An 18,185-nucleotide genomic window follows, 5' to 3' on the forward strand; every position below is an offset into this window, starting at 1 on the left:
AAGACTTGGCGAGCCCTCGTCTCCACTCATTAACAACGGGCCTGTCATTTCCAGAAAAATCCCAGATGATCCCTGAGTGACTCTATGACAGGAAGAGAGTGCGTGTATGTTTATGTACACGTGGGCGGAGGATAAATTAACAGTGATACCAAATTAGCAGCGATGTGCTGTTCTGAGTGCTACGGTCTTAGTCAGCATGTTAACGCTAATCCGCATCCCTCTGCAACCCTTCTTCTCTGCTTGATGGTAATTCTGACTGAACACACCACAGGCCCCAAACAAACATCAGACACCAGAGGGAGGGAGAGAGAGGGCGAGGGAAAGTGAGATAATTGAGAGAAAGAGAGAGAGAGAGAGAGAGAGAGAGAGAGAGAGAGAGAGAGAGAGAGAGAGAGAGAGAGAGAGAGAGAGAGAGAGAGAGAGAGAGAGCGAGAGAGAGTGATAGAAAATAAGTTTTGTCCTGGCCAGGCAGCCATGTGGCATTGTCAGCAGTGGAGCTGACCTGCAGCTAGAGCTACAGATTGTGGGGTCATCTGATGTCCACTCCCTGGTGAAAGCACACACACACACACACACTGATACACACACTAACATGCACACAAACGAGTGAACACACACACACACACGCACACACAGCCATTTAATCCTTGACCACAACACAGACTGGTCACCCGTGGCCAGCTCTGTCTGAAAACCTGCTGAGAAAACGGTGGAGCATTGATTTAGTTTAGGTTTAGTTTAAGTCTTTTAGTCACTGAACCTTTATCAAGCCGAATTTGTGTCGAAACCTTTTGATGAGATAAAACCTGCTGTCGTTCAAGTATATACGGGTATGTAGTTCACAGCTGCAGATTCCCAGGCAAAACAATGTAGTGTTTACTATTACAACATATCACAGAGACTGGGGACGAATCAACACTAGAAGCCACTGGGAAACAGTGTAAATAGGTATCACATTTAGGGAAATGCTGCAGAAACATCTGGAAAGCTGATACGAAGTTTATTTGTTTTGTGCATAGAGCCCGAGGATTTATCAGCTGGCTGATAAAAATAGGCTGATATGAGCCTTTCACAGACATATCGGTGTCAGCGTTTAGCTTTGCTCATAAGAACACTTTGATTTTAATGTGAAAATAATGCAGAATAAATGTGCACTTATCTTTACATTTTACTTGATTAGATGTGTGTTTATTTTGTTGATTCAAGTTAATTAGATACGGCTGCTTTGGGTTTTCTTTTTATTGAGACTTATTTATAATTAAGTTCATGGTAAAAATTGTAAAACATCAAGACTTAATTACATTTCTTTGCCATAATGAATTGATAACGACTTCATAGGACTTATTGTTAATATATATCCAATATGTTGGTCTTGGGAAGTTTTAACCCCTTACAATTTGTATCTGCATCAGTCCCCAAAAATGTATATTGCTTGGGTTTTAGTTGTGCCTCATTTGCTGAGACTCAGCATTATCATTATTATGTTAAGTTGTAAAGTTGTAAAGTGTGCAGAGCCTTTTCCTGTATTTTATGTTTTTTGCCTTGTTACACTTTACTTTTTGAGTTGTGAGTTTGGTAATCTTCTCAAAATTACAGCATTTTACCAACAGACTGCTGTGATATAAATAAAGTTTTAACTGACATCAATCTTTTCCCAAGAGTGGGACAACCTGTAAAACAAAACCTACAATGTACAGTAAAATACTTCCATGACAACCTGTCTACAGACAGAGCAACTAGACGGTTTAAGATTTAAAGAAGGCCCACAGTTACGACTCACATGTGGGTTTTCAGATTGATTAATCCAGGAGCCACAAAAAGGCCGTGAAACCAAATCTTCCGACAGTCCGACCCAGAGAGGGGATTTGAGTTGGATGACTGAAAACCCAGAGCTTCTCCCGAGAGCACGATCAACGTTATATCGATCAAACAATCCTGCTAAGGGCCGCTTATATCGATGCCCAAATACTATTTAAAATATGGAATTGCCTCAGTGTTCATGCCTCGCTGCCGTACAGGTTGATGTGTTGGCACAGAGCCACCTCTGGGGAACATGTCACCCTCTTTTGTACTTTCATCGGAAGAGAAAGGGATGGGTTGAAAGTGTGGGGGTGGGGGCAACGACAGCGGCAGACAATGACAATGGCAAATAAGGGAGAGATAAAGAGACAGCGGAACGCAGAGGACAAAGGGAAATATGACGGGAATAAGCAGCGTGAGTGACAGTCGGGCCGACTCATCAAAAAATCGTCTGGTCAACACGCGAGAAGAGAAAAGGCAGAAGAATTAGTATATTGAATTTTCAGCCTAATTAGGGAGAGCGCTATGTCCTTTGTGATCAGCCAAGCAGAAATATTTAATTACAAAACCAATTACGAGGTAGCGAATGTATCACATCTGACACAAGCCTCCCCCGAGCGGAACAGGACATTTTCAGGTGGAGGAGAGATAGAGAGAGAGGGGAGGAGTGGGCGGGAGAGGGCGAGGGAGGCCACCAGGAAATGACTCCCTGACAAACGTTTGCAGAGATCTTGGATTTAATTTAACCAAAGAGAGTGGTTAAAAAAGAGGCGTGAAATCATGAATATGTATAAATGTACAGAATGTGTAATAAAGATGAGGGTGGGTGAGTCAACCTACATTGATGTAAGAGCCTGCACGTGTATGTGTGTGCGTGTGTGAGCTCTTGTACAGCTATCTTTGTGAGGACCAGTTTGATCCTACGGAGTGAGGACATTTTGGGAAAGTGAGAATCTTTTGGCTGCTCCTCACTTTGTGACCCCCCCTTTAATGAACTGATGGAGGGGTTAAGACTTGGTTTTAAGGTTAGGGTTATAATTAAGGTTAGGCATTTATTTTGGATGGGTACGGTTAGGGTAAGGGGCTAGGGAATTAATTATGCCAATGAGTGTCCTCACTAAGATAGCTGTACAGACCTGTGTGTCTGCACGCAAATGTGTCAATAACGAAATTATTTTGTTAAATATTAATCCAGTACAAAGTCACCTCTCCCACTGCAGCTGGACACCGATACATTGATGTTCAATGTTCTGAACTTTTGAGAAAATCCTGACACGTCTGACATAATTCTGTAAAGTAAAAAGGCCAAAAAAATCAAATATGATGAAATAAAGGTTTCTGCAAACTTTTGGACCAACTCACATATTCAATGATGAAGCCATGCCTGATCAATCTTGATCGAGCTTTGACTTGGAAGTTTTAATGGGAGCTGCATGTATTAATAATACTGCAGCTCCAGAGCGCCTTCGGTCCAAAAACAATCAGATCAGTGAATAACTTTACTTTGTTGATCGTCATGTCGACATTTAAAAAAATAATCTAAAATACTTTACGTTAGCTTTTTTTTTGTGATGCATGAGGAAGGCCGGTGGTTAGATCCCGGACTCCTCCAGTCCGCATTCCAAAGTGTCCTTGACAAGATGCTGAACCCCAAATTACAGTGTGTGAATGGCGTGTGAGATGAGGCCATGAATACACTGCATGAACGCTGCGTTATAAGAAAGAAAACAAGCGCTGCGTATGGACGTGTGTGTGTGAACGTAACTTTGAGTGGCTCATGAGAGGAAAAGTGTTTCATAAATATACACCATTTTCCAATTATCATACTGAGGTATTTATTTATATATATTCACTTTGTGACCTATTACAACATATATGGTCTCACAGTTGAATGTAACTCTACAGCATATATTGCTAATGTGACTTTATGAAGCTTAAAGATACCCTGTGTTTCTAAGCACTAGCACTTTAGAGTGGTATTGTGATGACATGAAACTCATGAGGATGCACACGTATACTATACAGTTTGTTTTGGCATCAAGAAGAGCGGTGTCAGATTTACACCATGTGATTTCACACTATTCCACTGATCTAGTCCACTGATAATGTGCCAAGAAAATAATCAATGCTCATTAACCACAAACAACTTGTCACAATTCAGTGGCAGCCTCCTCCGGGCGGATCCGTCTCTGGCCAAACTATCCCAGAATGAAGAACGCTTGATGACCAAAATGTATGATGCTAACAATGAAAGTTACAACCTAAGTATCAGGCTTCACCTCAACCAAGTTGAAATACCAAGGGGCATTACATTTTTCTTGACGCAAATTGCTGGGGTCCTCCAACCAGGTTCAAAATGTTCGAAATAAATGTATAAATTTAAATGTTAGGAAGGAAATGCAGTGAACACACACACACACACACACACAGTTGTTTTTGGAGAAAATTCCCCAAGAGTAAACACAGGGTGTCTTTAAAGTGTTGCATTTTCTGTTGACGCTGTGTGAGAGAGGTGTTGACTCAACTCCACAGTCGTCTCTGAGGCTGCAGCTGACGTTCTTGTTTTTCCACACAATTACATTATGTAGATGGGTGAGTTCCAACTGTTTCCTACAGTTTTTAGTTGCATTTTAATGTAAAAAGATGACTTGTGACTAAAAATATCAGTGTTTCTCGTTCTCTGCATATGTGTGTGATGTGCTTGCATACAGACACACACACACAAGCACAGTCATTCATATGAGTCTGAGCCCAGAGAGCTGACTGAGACAACCTGGCAGTGTTCTTATCTTCCTCACATTGCCGAGTGACTCACAGCATTACCAGGCAGTACAGTCATTAGGGGCAAGAAGACCTTTCATATCTCAGTCAGCCCCACAGCTCTCCTCAGGGCTGGTCAACAAGGACCAACAACGCTCCCCTTCCTCCTTTCCTCCTCTTCCTCCTTATCCTCCTTTTCCTCTCCTCTCCTCTCCTCTCCTTGTCCTCCTTTCACCCGCCCTTTTTTTTTCGCTGTGCCTCTTTTCTCCATTGTGTTTCTGTCTGGCACTGTCTCACACAGATTTAATGTCGGGTGTTCTCTCAGTGTGTTAAATAAGTCATTTTTGTCTCTGCCTTCAGGGGACAGAGCCTGTGTTTCCCCGGTCAACCACAACCATCACCACTACACACAAACACACACACACACACACACACACACACACAGATCCCTAGTGTGTGTGTGTTAGAGATATGTGAGTGTTCAGCCGTGGGCTGCTGGTGGCTGCTGGGACGTTTCCCCCCACCTCTTCCTCACGGCCTCAGTTTCCTCAACGCCCACCTGCATTTTCGGAAGGCACAAACCGAATTCCTGATTCACGACGGCGGAACAAGTGGTGTGTAGGTAGGATTGGTTCTGTGCCTCCACTCAATTTGTATGAGTGTGTGTGTGTGAGATGGGTTACATGAGCTGGGACAATGATATTATTCACAGTCATTGCACCCCTCTTGCTGAAGCTGTGCCAGCAGGCAGGACTGTTAGATAACTGGCACGGTGAAACCAAAGCTCGGAGCCAGAAAGGTAAAACAAGTGGCATCATTTAGATGATCACGTTGTGCCTTTGTGTGCGTGTGTGTGGTGAAGGTATTACTCATGTTGTGGGGACCCGAATCTGTTTCCACAGTCACATTCTGGGGACTTGTCTTCATTAAGACATGTTATAATATTTAGTTCAGGTTAACAAATCATGTCTGTGTGTGCTTGCGTGTGTGTTTATAACAATAATGCGTTATCGACATAATGTATTATTATATAGTGATTTCTCTTTTTTTGGAACTTTGGCAGATTTTACTTAAAAAATAGAAAAGCTACTCAGTTTAAAAACTGATTTATGGCAGTAAATTACACAATGAGCTTAGAAATAAAAAAATTCTGCTACAACCAAATCAGTATATGAACTGTAAAACTACTGTTCTGTCACTTTAGTAACAGTGATGTTTTTTGATCGTATGTGATGAGGCTATTTAAAGTTGCTATAATTAACATATATACTGTAACAAAGGATCGTGATGGTATGTTGTTTTCATTCTATTATTGTGCTGTTCTATTTTAGCACGCTATATCTACTTGATTGAAACATAGAGAATGATAGAGATTACTGTTTGACAAGGAAAGATGGAGGAACAAATGCTAAACACCGTCTCACCTCATGTTTGCCCTTCATCCTGCAGATCCTGATGTCGTTCTTGTTGGACTCCCATGTTCTTTTCTGCACATTTTTAAAAAAAGCACACAGACACACATCGCTGTTCAGCTACATTTGCATTTCTCCAAAAAATGACATTTTGTGGCCTAATGATCAGAGATGCAGTTACCTGTAAGAGGTAAACGCAGTGTGTGTCTCGTCCAGGAGGTGCTTACCTTATTGTAGAACATCTCATCTCCTGCGACGATGTCCAACTCCACACGGAAAAGGTCATCCCTGAAAAGAGAGAGATAGAGAAAGTGGCAGCCATTGAGGGAAGGCCAGACACCGCACATGCGTCTGTATAGTACAGCTTGAATATTGTTGCCAGATCTGGGAGGTGCAAGTCACTGCAGATTTTCTTTTGGATGAAATCCAGGCAGACACTTAATACTAACTCTGAATAGAGGTAGTTCCACCAGGGTTTTACAAATAACCCTCCACCTTGTGTATAATCCATAATTCCAGCACATTAGAGACATTCATTCCTTTAAAGTTGATCAGACCTGCAGGGATTAGGGAGCAGCTTTACACTGTCTTCCATTCCTCCTGATATATATGAGAAATGGAATTCGACTGCATAATGATGTCTCATATTTCCCGTCTGCCTATTGCCTCCGCTCATTAAACTTGACTTGCTGCATCGAATTTGCTGTCAGGCCTCCGAATTCTGCTTATCAGTCTTATTCAAAACCCTGAAATTGAATTAATGGACGATTTAATCAAGTTGTTGTACTGATGTTTACACCCCCAGCTGCACGCTGCCTACACATGGCACAAACACCTAACACCATGCATGTATTCATGATGTTCAAAAAACACTGCTGCACTTGTGTACCGCTGCTCTGCTCATAATTCTGCAGTAACCTTGGGCATTCCTCTGAAATGTGCCCACTACATGAGAGTTGGGATAAGCAGGTAAAAGCTGATGTTTGCATACTGATCAAGGCCTTGATATATTTGTACGGATGGATTTGAAGCTTGGGTCTCATCTAGGTAAAGGCTATATGCTTTGAATGGGCTATTCTCGAAATCTGCCATAGCTGTGCTATTGAATTTATCGACTCCATCCAGCTCCGCCTCCCATCTGTGCTGCGTGTTCCTCCGATGTCTTGACAGAGGACGGGTTTATCATGTGTGAGCATCCATGAGAGTATTCCTACCACCTGAGAGTGTTCATCAATGTGCATTAAAGGGATTCTGATATTTTTCTTAACTTCTCATCAAGCGAGACATTTGCAATATTGAAAAAAGAACTTTCAGAGAACATTTTCTTGGACTGTTGCAGTCATATTTTCTAGTATTATTAATTTACACACCCACTTTAATAAACAAAGGGCTCAGGTTGAGTAAAAGCACAACTCCTCTTTTATTTGATGTTTGTCCTTTTACAGAGAGAGCTGTGAGAATGTAAGTCCGATATGAACACAGGTACGCCAAGTGCCATCAGGTATCTCTCCTGAATAATTCATCCCCACTTCCCGGTGGTGTGGTTTGAAGACGCCCACTCTTAATCAGCCTTGCAGACCACGGCAATGGCTAAGGGGCGAAGAAGTGCCAAATCACCAAACACTTGCGTGGTGCCTCCTTGCTTTAACGGGTCAGAGTTTAAGAGTTCTCCAAACACTGGAGTGGGCCAGAGTGTGAGGCGTAATCTCATCCAGCCTGCTTCAGCGTTGTGTCAGCTTAACATAATGAGTATAGCAACAGGCCTCCTCGCTGGCAACCAGCACCGCTGCCTGTGATAGGGCAGAAGAGGGAGAAATTATTCATGCTACTGCTTCTCATTCTCTCGCCATCCCTCTTCTAGCTTGCTTCAGGTTGTTTGAATGATGCAAAGCCTGTGGCCTGTGTGCTTTTGTTTGTTCATAAAGTGGATTTAACGTGTGATTTAAGGTTGGGATTCAGGGTAAGGACTAACACACCATGTATGAACTGAGCAAAGATTTCATTATTCTTTTATGTAGCAGGATGTGAACGCAGCCTTGAAACACCTCATCTCAATGGCTCATAACTCACAAAGGCACCTCGGCTTACAAATCCCTAGCCTCAAACCCACAAATCAAAACTCTCCTGTCTCTCGCCTCTCGGCTAGGCTTGCGTGTGTGTGTGTGTGTGTTTGTGTGTGTGTGTGTGTGTGTGTGTGTGTGTGTGTGTGCTAGTGTGTGCACGCACGTGCCTGAGCTGTTATTTCATGCAACGCCTCCGAACCTTTCTGACCTGCCCTAATACAATGTCAACACAGGCTCGAGAGAAACTGTCAACATTTCCTTAATTTCTCACTTGACTGCCTCATGAACTTTCTCCTCTTGGCCAAACACAAGCAGACCTAGGTCAAGTCGAGACCTCGAAAGCCGTCGATGTCTCCTGAGAGAGATTTCAGTTTTCCTTCGCTCTTCTACTTGCAGTCTTCTTCTTGTGGTTTATCGTGAGCAGCACTGAGCCTTTCTAAGCCTGCAAATGGAGAGAGCAGGAGAAGCCGCTCCGCTAGATGAAAGTAAAACCACCTAGTTACCTCGACACATCTGCTGACGGAGGGAGAGTGTTGCTGTGGCATGTCTGTGCATGCAGGCGTTTGTATCTGTAAATATGTGCCAGGCTAAGTACCTGCAACCCACTTACAGACTTACTCCTGACAACCGACTATGCAATGATGTGAAAACTAAGAAGTAGTGTTAAAGTGAACTGCTGCACACTGTCACCACCAAGCTTATACAGAAGAATGTTTGAGTTCAATACCTTCAGGCATTAAACTCAGAAAACACAGACTGAATTCTTTGTATTTTGTTCTTTACAGTTGTCCAGAGTATTTTGAAGATATGTGACAGTAAAGGGTGACCCTTACAACGTCTTCTGTGGCTTTGTTGTTTAGTCAGAGTTTTTCGAGAACACTTAAAAACTACATATTAAACTAAAAGGGTGCATACGTCTGCCAAGGCTAATGCCTTATGTTTATTGCGTAATCCTGCTAACTAACAGGCAGACTAACAAACAAAATATAAACATTATCTCCCTAGTGGAAGTCATAATTATTAAATCAATAATAAACCTAATCGTTAGCATGTCATCCCTGTGTCTGCATGGGTTTTCTGCAGGTACTCTTGCTTACTCCAGAGACATGTAGGTTAATTGATGACTCTTAATTTGCCCATCAGTGGGAATGTGAGTGTAAATGGTTGTTTGTCTCTGTATGTTGGCCGTGTGATACACTGGGAACCTGTTCAGGTTTCCCTGCCTCTCTCCCAATGTCAGCTGGGATCGGCTCCAGCGACCTTCAAAGGAAAAGCTGTAGATAGACTGCAAAATAATCGTATGCACCCATTTTGTTTCATGTCATTGGTCAAGTACAGTAATTTGTTGTACATTAACTTTCTCTCCCAGCCTCACTACAACTGAGCAGCCTCCAAAGCTTCCTGATCTTTGCCACAATTGATCATCTGCCTGCCCATCTGCCATGAGTCATTCAACCTGTCTGTGACCGCTGAGTAACCTCCACTGACCTCTGAGGTCAGCGTCTGCCGGCTAATAAACTGAGGGACCTCCAACCTGGCAGTAAGTCTGCAAACTTTCCCCACAGCTACACACTCACAAACACATGAGTAATCACACAGACTGCAGAAATCAGATTTTTCAGAAATGCAACATTTAATCAAGACTTGGCGTCATTCCTCTGGTCATCTCTGTAATAGGTAAACACTCTCCATTATAAATGATTTGTGTGGATTAGCCCTTTGGATCAGACCGAGCGCTGAGGACCAGAGTCTGCAGCTGCTCGTCTTGTCAGGAGCTTAACACAGCAAGGTGCTTCACTCCACCTGACACCATCCAAATGCATAGTTTACTTTCCTTTAGCGCAGCTGGGGAGCGGACGGGGCGAGGTAGCTGCTCGCAGCAGGTGCCTGGGCAGGGATTCAGCAGCGCTTGCAGTCTGAGGAGCAACTATGCTAATGGTGACAGGATTTGGGGATGAGTGAGGCGTCTTATCAGGCTATGCGCGGTGTAGGAGCTTTTTTGCAGTCACACCTGCCACCACAGGTACTTATTTATACATTACACATTTTAAAACTCTGCCTTCCTGCCGGGCTGTCTCCAGCTCGCACATGGATCTGTTCTCACAACAGACTGATCATTTTCTGTCACGAAGCCGAAAACAGTATTAGCCACTTACACGGAATATATAAAAATATATACAGTGTACTCATGAAACTCTTTCTCTGTTTCCTGCCATCAACATCCTTCGCCTTCTACCTACAAGTCTTGCATTTCAGTATCATGTGCTTGGCTGAGACATTCATATCAGTTTACCTCTGTTATTCAGTAATAATTTCTGCAGCTGTAAATTGGAAATAACCTTTTTTAAGACTGGTTATATTTCAAAGCTGTCCAGCAGACAACAGTAGCTGTAGTCTAAGGGCAGTTTTATTATCTGGCTGTGTGCACGTGTGTTCCCTTATAGACCCTCTCCACACAGACAGAATGGCTGGAACCATAGTAACATAGGTTGATATATTTACTACCGACTCTCACCAGTGAGGTTAGAGCAGCTGGAGGCCAGGCACTGGGTCATTTCCTGGACCACAGTGGCGTCTCTTATTGGAAACCACTTCAATCTTCTTTCAGACTGCCACTGCAGCAAATAACCAGCACCACATGTGGAAACCGACTGCGTCTCATTTTTTTAGCATGTTGCAAGCTAAATTAATTTTTTGACAACACGGGGCAGAAAATCTGGAGGTGCATGTTTTCTGTTAGCTCTGTCTGCCTCCGCTCGGCTCCTGAATGGCTCCGGGGGAGCAGCAGATGTAGCTCAGCAGCCTAAACCTGGCGCTGCCGTCCACGACGCCCTCGTCTGGCTCTACTGACCACCAGGGCTGCTGTCTCCACCGGGATCAGCGCATTCAGCAGACTGACAGACATATGGGGACCATCTTCATATGGAGACCACACCAGAACACATTTGTCAGGCCAACTATCTTCAGATGCAGCTACTGTAACAGAAAAACTGGCAAAGTTTCTGTAGTGATCTCACTGCAGCTATCACTGTTTCCAATTTGGTACGTGTCTTTGCAAAAATCACTTCACTCAGTTTATGAAACATGGGACTAGCTACTAAAATATTCACAGCACTGTCTTAAACACTACCAGAGCGGATCTTTTAGTTAGAACATTTAAAAGCCCCATGGTACACCCTCACAGGACCAATCTGTTATTTTGACCATGTAGAGAAGTAAAAATCGTCCTTGATTGATATAAACATTTTTTTTTTTTCCAATTACTTTCTGATTCATTCTGTTAAACATGTTGAAACGTGAATCAACCATATAAATTCCTTCCACAATTAACACATTAAACAGTTAACACTTTACACAGCAACGTAAATGGTCTAGTGTTTCACTGTATCAGCTAATTCAAATCTCAGGCTCTTAAATCATAAATAGCAGTCTTTTAAATATACTTTCCACATGATCCATGACTGATTCTATCTCACAATGTAAAAGAAAAGCCATAAGGAAAATTCTTCTGCACCACAATTGGAAGGATTTCCCCCTGACCCATACCACATCCCTCCACATTGTCCAGTGGTTTTTGAATAATCTCTTATGTCCAATCAATGTAGCTATGGTTGCATGGCACCGAATGTAGCCATAACAAACAAACTGAAAACAGGCTTAGTATCTGTGTGTGTGTGTGTGTGTGTGTGTGTGTGTGTGTGTGTGTGTGTGTGTGTGTGTGTGTGTGTGTGTGTGTGTGTGTGTGCTGCGACCAGTAAAAAACAAATCACACAGATCTCATATTTCTGAAAAATCATGTTAACTTGAACATTGACGAATTGGGAATATGTTTCTAGTAAGTCTTGTGTGAATCGGTGTGTGTTGTGTTGTACCTGGCTCCGATGTAGAGCGTCCGATTGACTTGCAGGATCCTCTGGATGTGCAGCGGCTCTTGTCTCAGCCACGTCCGGTGGGGTCGGCCCAGAAACACCGGGTATCGTCTCGCCACTGTCGGGGAGTGAGACAAAGAGACGAACAGTGACTGATCCTGAACTGACACAAATCTTGGAGGAAGAAAAGTACTCAAAACAGAAGGGGTTTTGTGTTTGTTATGACAGCTCCGCAGCAGTAGCTGGGTGATGTGGAGACAAAGCTCCAGGCTTGTAAAACAGCAGCACATCTAATACATTAAAGAGACAAAGACACAGACAAATAATCCTTTGAAAACGAAAGATTTCTGAAACGTGCTGCATGTGTCACTGTTACATTCACAGGTTTTACTGAGTGATTGAGACTCACTACTGACAAATTGTTCATGTTGACAAGTTTGGCAATACGTGTTCTGCCAGCTGACTCAGATAATTCAAAAAAGTGATACACACAAGGATGGGTGACATTTCAAAAATATCAAGAAACGTACATCAAAACACTCAAACTGTTTTCAGAGGACAAGGATTTCTGTATGTGGAGGAAGGGAAACCTTCAGGGAGAGAAATTGCAGATAAAAGCGGTGGATTGTGTTCAGCTGCTGGTCTGTTTCTATCACGTCCCACAGATGTGACACAGTGTAAAATAAGTGGGGAGACAAGCAGAAATAACAGTTACGTATAAATCTGACGGAAAATCAGTATGGCTGCCCGTCTTTGACATTGACTGAGGTGAATGAGACAGTATTGTTTTATCTAACATCCTCGCATCCTCTCTCTGTCCTGTTTTTATCCCACACACAGTCCATTCATCTGTTTCCTCTTCTTATTCAACTCTATGTTTTGTCAGCCTGTTTTATTCCTGTCATGTAATTACTTTCAACAGAACCTCTGTCGCTGTGTCCTGGGATCCACTATGATTCATTATTTCTCTTCTCATCCTCCACCTCCACACTATCCCTCCATTTGTCTCGTCTGTCCATCCAGATGTGAATGTGCTTTGTATTATATCTTATACCTGCAATAGAACACAGCTACTGAGACGAAAATGCAGTGTAGTTTTCAGAAGACTGACAACCTCTACTCTCCGCTGCGTGTGGTATTGATACGTGCAGAAGGACTCAGCTGGGGAAACGATCAATCAATATTATTGAACTGCAATCAATCAAGGGTCTGGCCTAGAATGGAGACTGTCGAGCTGATATGGAGACTCAAAGTCTGAGTGTGTGAGGAGCTCTGTCTCCTGAGGGTCTCTCTCTCTGTGTGTGTGGGAAAGTTACGAGTTTCTTCCTACACTCTCCACTCTCATTCCTGAGTGTGACCCCCCAACTCCTGACCTGGACACCAGTCAACACCCTTCGTGTGAGAGCCTGTCTGACCTCGACAGCCCACACCCTGACCCCAAGCCTCCTCTATGCCCTCCCCCCCAACTCCAACACCCTACGTCTCGGGACACCTCACACACTCGGGCGAGAGGCACGCAGGGTAGTAGGTGGTGAGAGGGTGAGAAAAATCAGCGGGGTCAATACCTTCGGTGGGGATGAGGTTCAGGGGCCCCGGTTCCTCTGGGAACGCCGGGCTGGCCATTCGGAGGAGCCAACAAAGCAGGAAGAAGGAGGGAGGGGCCATGGTTGCCATATCAACAGCACTGGAGTCTGTGGAGATAAAAAAGACAGAAAAGCAGAAAAGAATAAGTGGTTGCTAAATAAGCCAGATGAGTGAGACACATTAAGGCACAGATTACTTAAACACCAATTAACAGACTATGGAACTACCTAACTAAATAGCTAGATTGTTTTCTCAATTGAAGCTCTTAGTTTAAAGACCCACAGCATCTCTATCTCGCTCCCTGATGAGAGGGGCGATAAAACGCTGCTCTGACTGAGCGATTGACTCATTCATTGTGGGAAGTGTCCGGTCAGATCTGAATACAGCCAGATCACTGTGATACAGCCCCACCACATCAAACATCACACCACCTATGACACATATGGCAACTATGAGAAAGAGACATAGGAGCACAAGCGGGGGGGGTGACATCTTGGCAAGACAGAGGCCAGGATACAGCCTGTAAATGAATAGAAAATCTGTCTTGGCAGAGAGCGAGTGAAATGCTCAATAAACCTCCAGACATCAAGCATTACCCAGGATATGAAAGAGACTGACAGAGGAAGTGTAGCGGTGGTTTACATAGATTAAATGCTTGCCATCCACGCATATCACCTCTCTAACGGCAGATCTGTAACGGTCAGTGTTTATCATCACGTAGCACAAAGGCACATGCAGGTCTCGACTGTGATTCATGTGGAAATATAAATGATACCCAAATTAAGTTACCTCACACGATCCATCTAGAAAATGACTCCGGCACTTAGGACTTGTCTGAGAAAAGCTTTCAGAATTGCCACAAACCCTAGAAGGCATTAAGGGCAGGCTGCTACCTCTGCATGTCTCTGCAGTTTCACTGGCGTATCGTTTGTGTGTGGTAGCTTCCAATGTCCATCTTACTGAGACCTCTATTCAAGTTGTTATTATCTTTTTGTCTTATTCATCTATAATATTCTAAGTTGTTCCCTCTCCATGCCTGCTTGGCAAGGACTTGTGATTTATAAAACCTCTTAACTCCACTTTAACTTCTTGTTAATGCTGAAAGCAACGCTGAATAATTTGCATTGAAAATCAAGCAGACATGTCACCACAAACAAAAACATCTCTTGCACCCATGCACAATTGCAACATCTCAAATTTGAATAGTCAAGGTTGGATTTCTTTATGCAAAGGATGCTAGCATTTTACTGTGGTCACACATGTGCCACGCAGGAAACAATGGAAAGACAAGCACTTTGCTGACTGTACGGTATCCAGGATGCATCTAACTCAGTTTTCATCTCTCTTGCACACTTTAATACCGAAACAAGTGTAGATATGCAGGTTTTCTACACGTCGGGGTAAACTAGGTGAGCTGTTATCTGAAGTGCAGACTGTTAAAATGGATATGTCGTGTCCTATCCACTCATTGGAGCCTCTGTGTGAGATGCTTTGATCACACTCACAACAAAGCTACATGGTGGCTGGTCACTAGCATTGCATGGCTTACAACATTAACTTATATTTACCATGTGTAGTCTATTGACTATATATAAATAAGGTGCAGCCGCTGTGCTTCTGCTTTGATTGTGCCGTAGTGAGCAGTGCGCCCACGGTGGTGTCATGTTTACATCTGGCAATCACAGCTGTAGCCACTACTACTGATTCTATCCTTTTACACCGAAGACAAAAAACAGATGTTAGTGGGTGTTAGTGGTTTTCGGTCGAGTATAAAATGGCCTTTAGACTTTCACATGTCATCTTCAGTTAAGTTCAAGTCATTTGTTGCACTGTGTGCTTGAGGACTGAACTAGCAAAGATTACATTTTGTTGCATATACGACCCTAATTCATTACTATAAAACTACAATCTTGAGCAGTTCAAATAAACAATGACAATACGTCATTAGAAAACTCTTTACTGCTCCCACAAGATGTTGGAACTTGGCTGCAGGGATTTATTCCAACTCAGGCACAAGCGCAGAGCTGAGTTAATGTTGGATGTTCCACTTCATGCTGAAGGTGTTGGATGGGTTTGAGGTCAGTGCTCCGTGCTCAGGCCGACCCAAACTGGGAAAGACTATTTTTATTGGCCTCACTTTTCAACCAAGGGGATCCTGATGACAATTCTGGGTGCGAGGGTTGGTTCGGACATGGTTCAACTTGCAAACCTTTTAAAGAACCGTTTTCCATTTCAGCAGGCTAGAGCCACCATGGAGCCTCGTCATTACGTTTCGGATTTCCCAGCAGCACTAGCGCTGACTTGAAGCAAAACATCAACGATTGCAAAAGTGTCTCTGATGTTGCAATAGAAACCCAACATCTCCAATCTGCATCCACATTCAAAGGAACTAATGCATGATGTATTATTTACAAATACTGAAACATATAAGGGCTGTAACAACAGCACCAGTAAATGAGAGTAAAGTTTGTTCAAATTACTCAACGATAACTACTTGTCATATTTCATAAAAACTCCTGCCCGCATTGAATTAGTAAGAGGGTATTTTAATGCTATGCATTGAACTTTTTATCCGTAAGAAGAACAATGTGCTTGCTTTGTTACCTTCCATTTAATTGGAAGTAAGGGACTGAACTCAAACCATGACAGTCTCTCGACAAAACCGGCCATAACTATTTGTACGGAGGCTCAACAAAATATGCTAATGAAGTAAAAATGTTAATAGTAAACAATAGATTAATTCTAAAGTTAATAATTTTAATCAAATGTAGTAGACGAAAGAGACGATGTATAATATACATTTGGGACCAGCAGCCTTTCTTCAGCCATTCTTTCTCACATACGCGCTCTCCTCTGAAAGATACAAACAGCCATTGTGCATCCCATCTACTTAATGGAGTCCCAGACATAACCTTATCAGGACAAATAATCTTTATGGGGCATTTTTCAAATTCCCCTACTTTGCCATTACAATAAAAGTGGGAGGCATGCTAATTACCCAACACCCACAAGCAAAATTACAGGAGGTGAAGGGGAAAGAGTCACGGAAAGAGAAGAAAGGAGGTCGAGGGGTAGCGAGAGAGAGAGAGATGGAGAGAGATAAGTGAGAAACAAAGAGCGAGATAGAGAAGATGAGAAGTCAGGAAGTCAGTATATCCAATCAGAGATTCTATTGTTTCTGCTATTAATAATGTATGAATAAATGTCAGGCGGTATGCATTCGCTTAGTATAATTAGACACTCTGGGCTATACAATTTCATGGGACGGCAGAATAAGTAGATACACAAGTATTAAAGCGAAGTGTGTGTGTGTGTGTGTGTGTGTGTGTGTAAACAGTTCCGAGCCAAAGCATCTCTGTAATTATGACAAATGACTCTAGCGAGTCCATTCAGAAGCACAAGCACACACTGCATGGTAGTATGACATTATCACTGAGCCAGGCACACTGAAAGTCACATATATATATTTTGCCATTTGTGGGAGACTTTAATACAAAATATTCAACCCAAGGGTGCTATACCACTCTGTGTATGGAACTAAAATGGCAGTTGATGTCATCAAAGCCATATTGAAGTTGGCACAAAGTGCGTTGGCTCCATGGATTTAAAAAAAACAAAAAACGTTAAAAAAACAACATACTGCCAGTAGCAAATTATTGCATCAGTTCCTTTTCCGCAGGGACTATAGTTTTCAATGTTGTGACAAAAACTGGAGGAACTGAGCTTGAGCTCGGGCACTACCCCAACAGCCCTATTTGTTTGCCAAGTTAATACAGATGGCAAATGAAGACAGTGGAGTTTTTTTTTTAAAACAATGTCTGGTCGAGTAAAACCTCAGATTGAGCTTTAATTCCCCGTCCACAGCAACTTTCTGCTGTTCTTTATTTGGCTGTTTTCAGACAAGAGATTGTTAGAGATGTTCACAACAGGAAAATATCAGGTTTTTGTTTACATCACATTGACACTGGCATCTGCCCTTATGTCCAAAAGCTCAAATATCATTGTTTTTGCAATATGGGATATAGGTATTGTTTTACTTTCGTTGTTTTGCTTGAAAGAAACGTCATCAATACTTACTCTACAGTTTCCTGTTGTATTATCACAGGGGCTCACTGATTCTAGACACATTTTACAAGGGGACTGGCAGGAAAAGTTCCTGAAAATATCAACTAACTCGGACATTTGCCTTCTAACATACAGCCCCTCTGGAAAATGTCAGGAAAATATCCAGACTTCAGTGCAGGTCTGACAGCAGCTTTGAAGAAACTCACACGCTCCAGTTGCTAGGATTCTACGCAGACTTGTTAATTTGTCCCTAGCCCCAGATCAATTTGAAGGTGTAACGTCTCCCTGGACTTCATTACTGCCACCTCATAAAGATAACTTAACAAACAAATCACCAGCTAATCAATTATGTCGGGTGTCTTTAGCGAAGCCCTAATGAGCGCTGATCATCTTCTGATACAGAGTGAAGTCAGGGCCTTGAAGAGGAAGAATGGCTTGATGGAGAAGAGATGAAATATGAGGAATCTCTGTAATGTGGAACTGGACCCTGGTTATAAAGAGAAGCTTCCTGGACTGCAGGAGTTTGGATGCTTTGCATACAAACAGAACACCTCCTATTCAAATGAAGGCGCTAATATGCTCTAAAATGCTTTTGTCACCTATTATGGTTGCTCTCACTCTGTCCTCACTAA

General features: G+C 42.8%; 1 protein-coding gene across 1 annotated transcript in view; it reads right to left on the bottom strand.

The window, feature by feature from the left end:
• Positions 1–13,578, bottom strand: part of sema6bb (sema domain, transmembrane domain (TM), and cytoplasmic domain, (semaphorin) 6Bb) — a 65,200-nt gene extending 51,622 nt beyond the window's left edge. Inside the window, exons 1-4 of the mRNA XM_061078457.1 lie at positions 13,470–13,578; positions 11,908–12,022; positions 6,200–6,260; positions 5,985–6,047 (exon numbers count right to left, since the gene is read on the bottom strand). Coding sequence (XP_060934440.1) covers positions 5,985–6,047; positions 6,200–6,260; positions 11,908–12,022; positions 13,470–13,578 — 348 coding nt within the window. The remainder of the gene's footprint in view (positions 1–5,984; positions 6,048–6,199; positions 6,261–11,907; positions 12,023–13,469) is intronic.
• Between the last annotated feature and the right edge of the window lie 4,607 nt (positions 13,579–18,185).

This window comes from Limanda limanda, chromosome 9 (assembly GCF_963576545.1).
Source record: "Limanda limanda chromosome 9, fLimLim1.1, whole genome shotgun sequence".
In the NCBI taxonomy this organism is placed as follows: Eukaryota; Metazoa; Chordata; class Actinopteri; order Pleuronectiformes; family Pleuronectidae; genus Limanda; species Limanda limanda.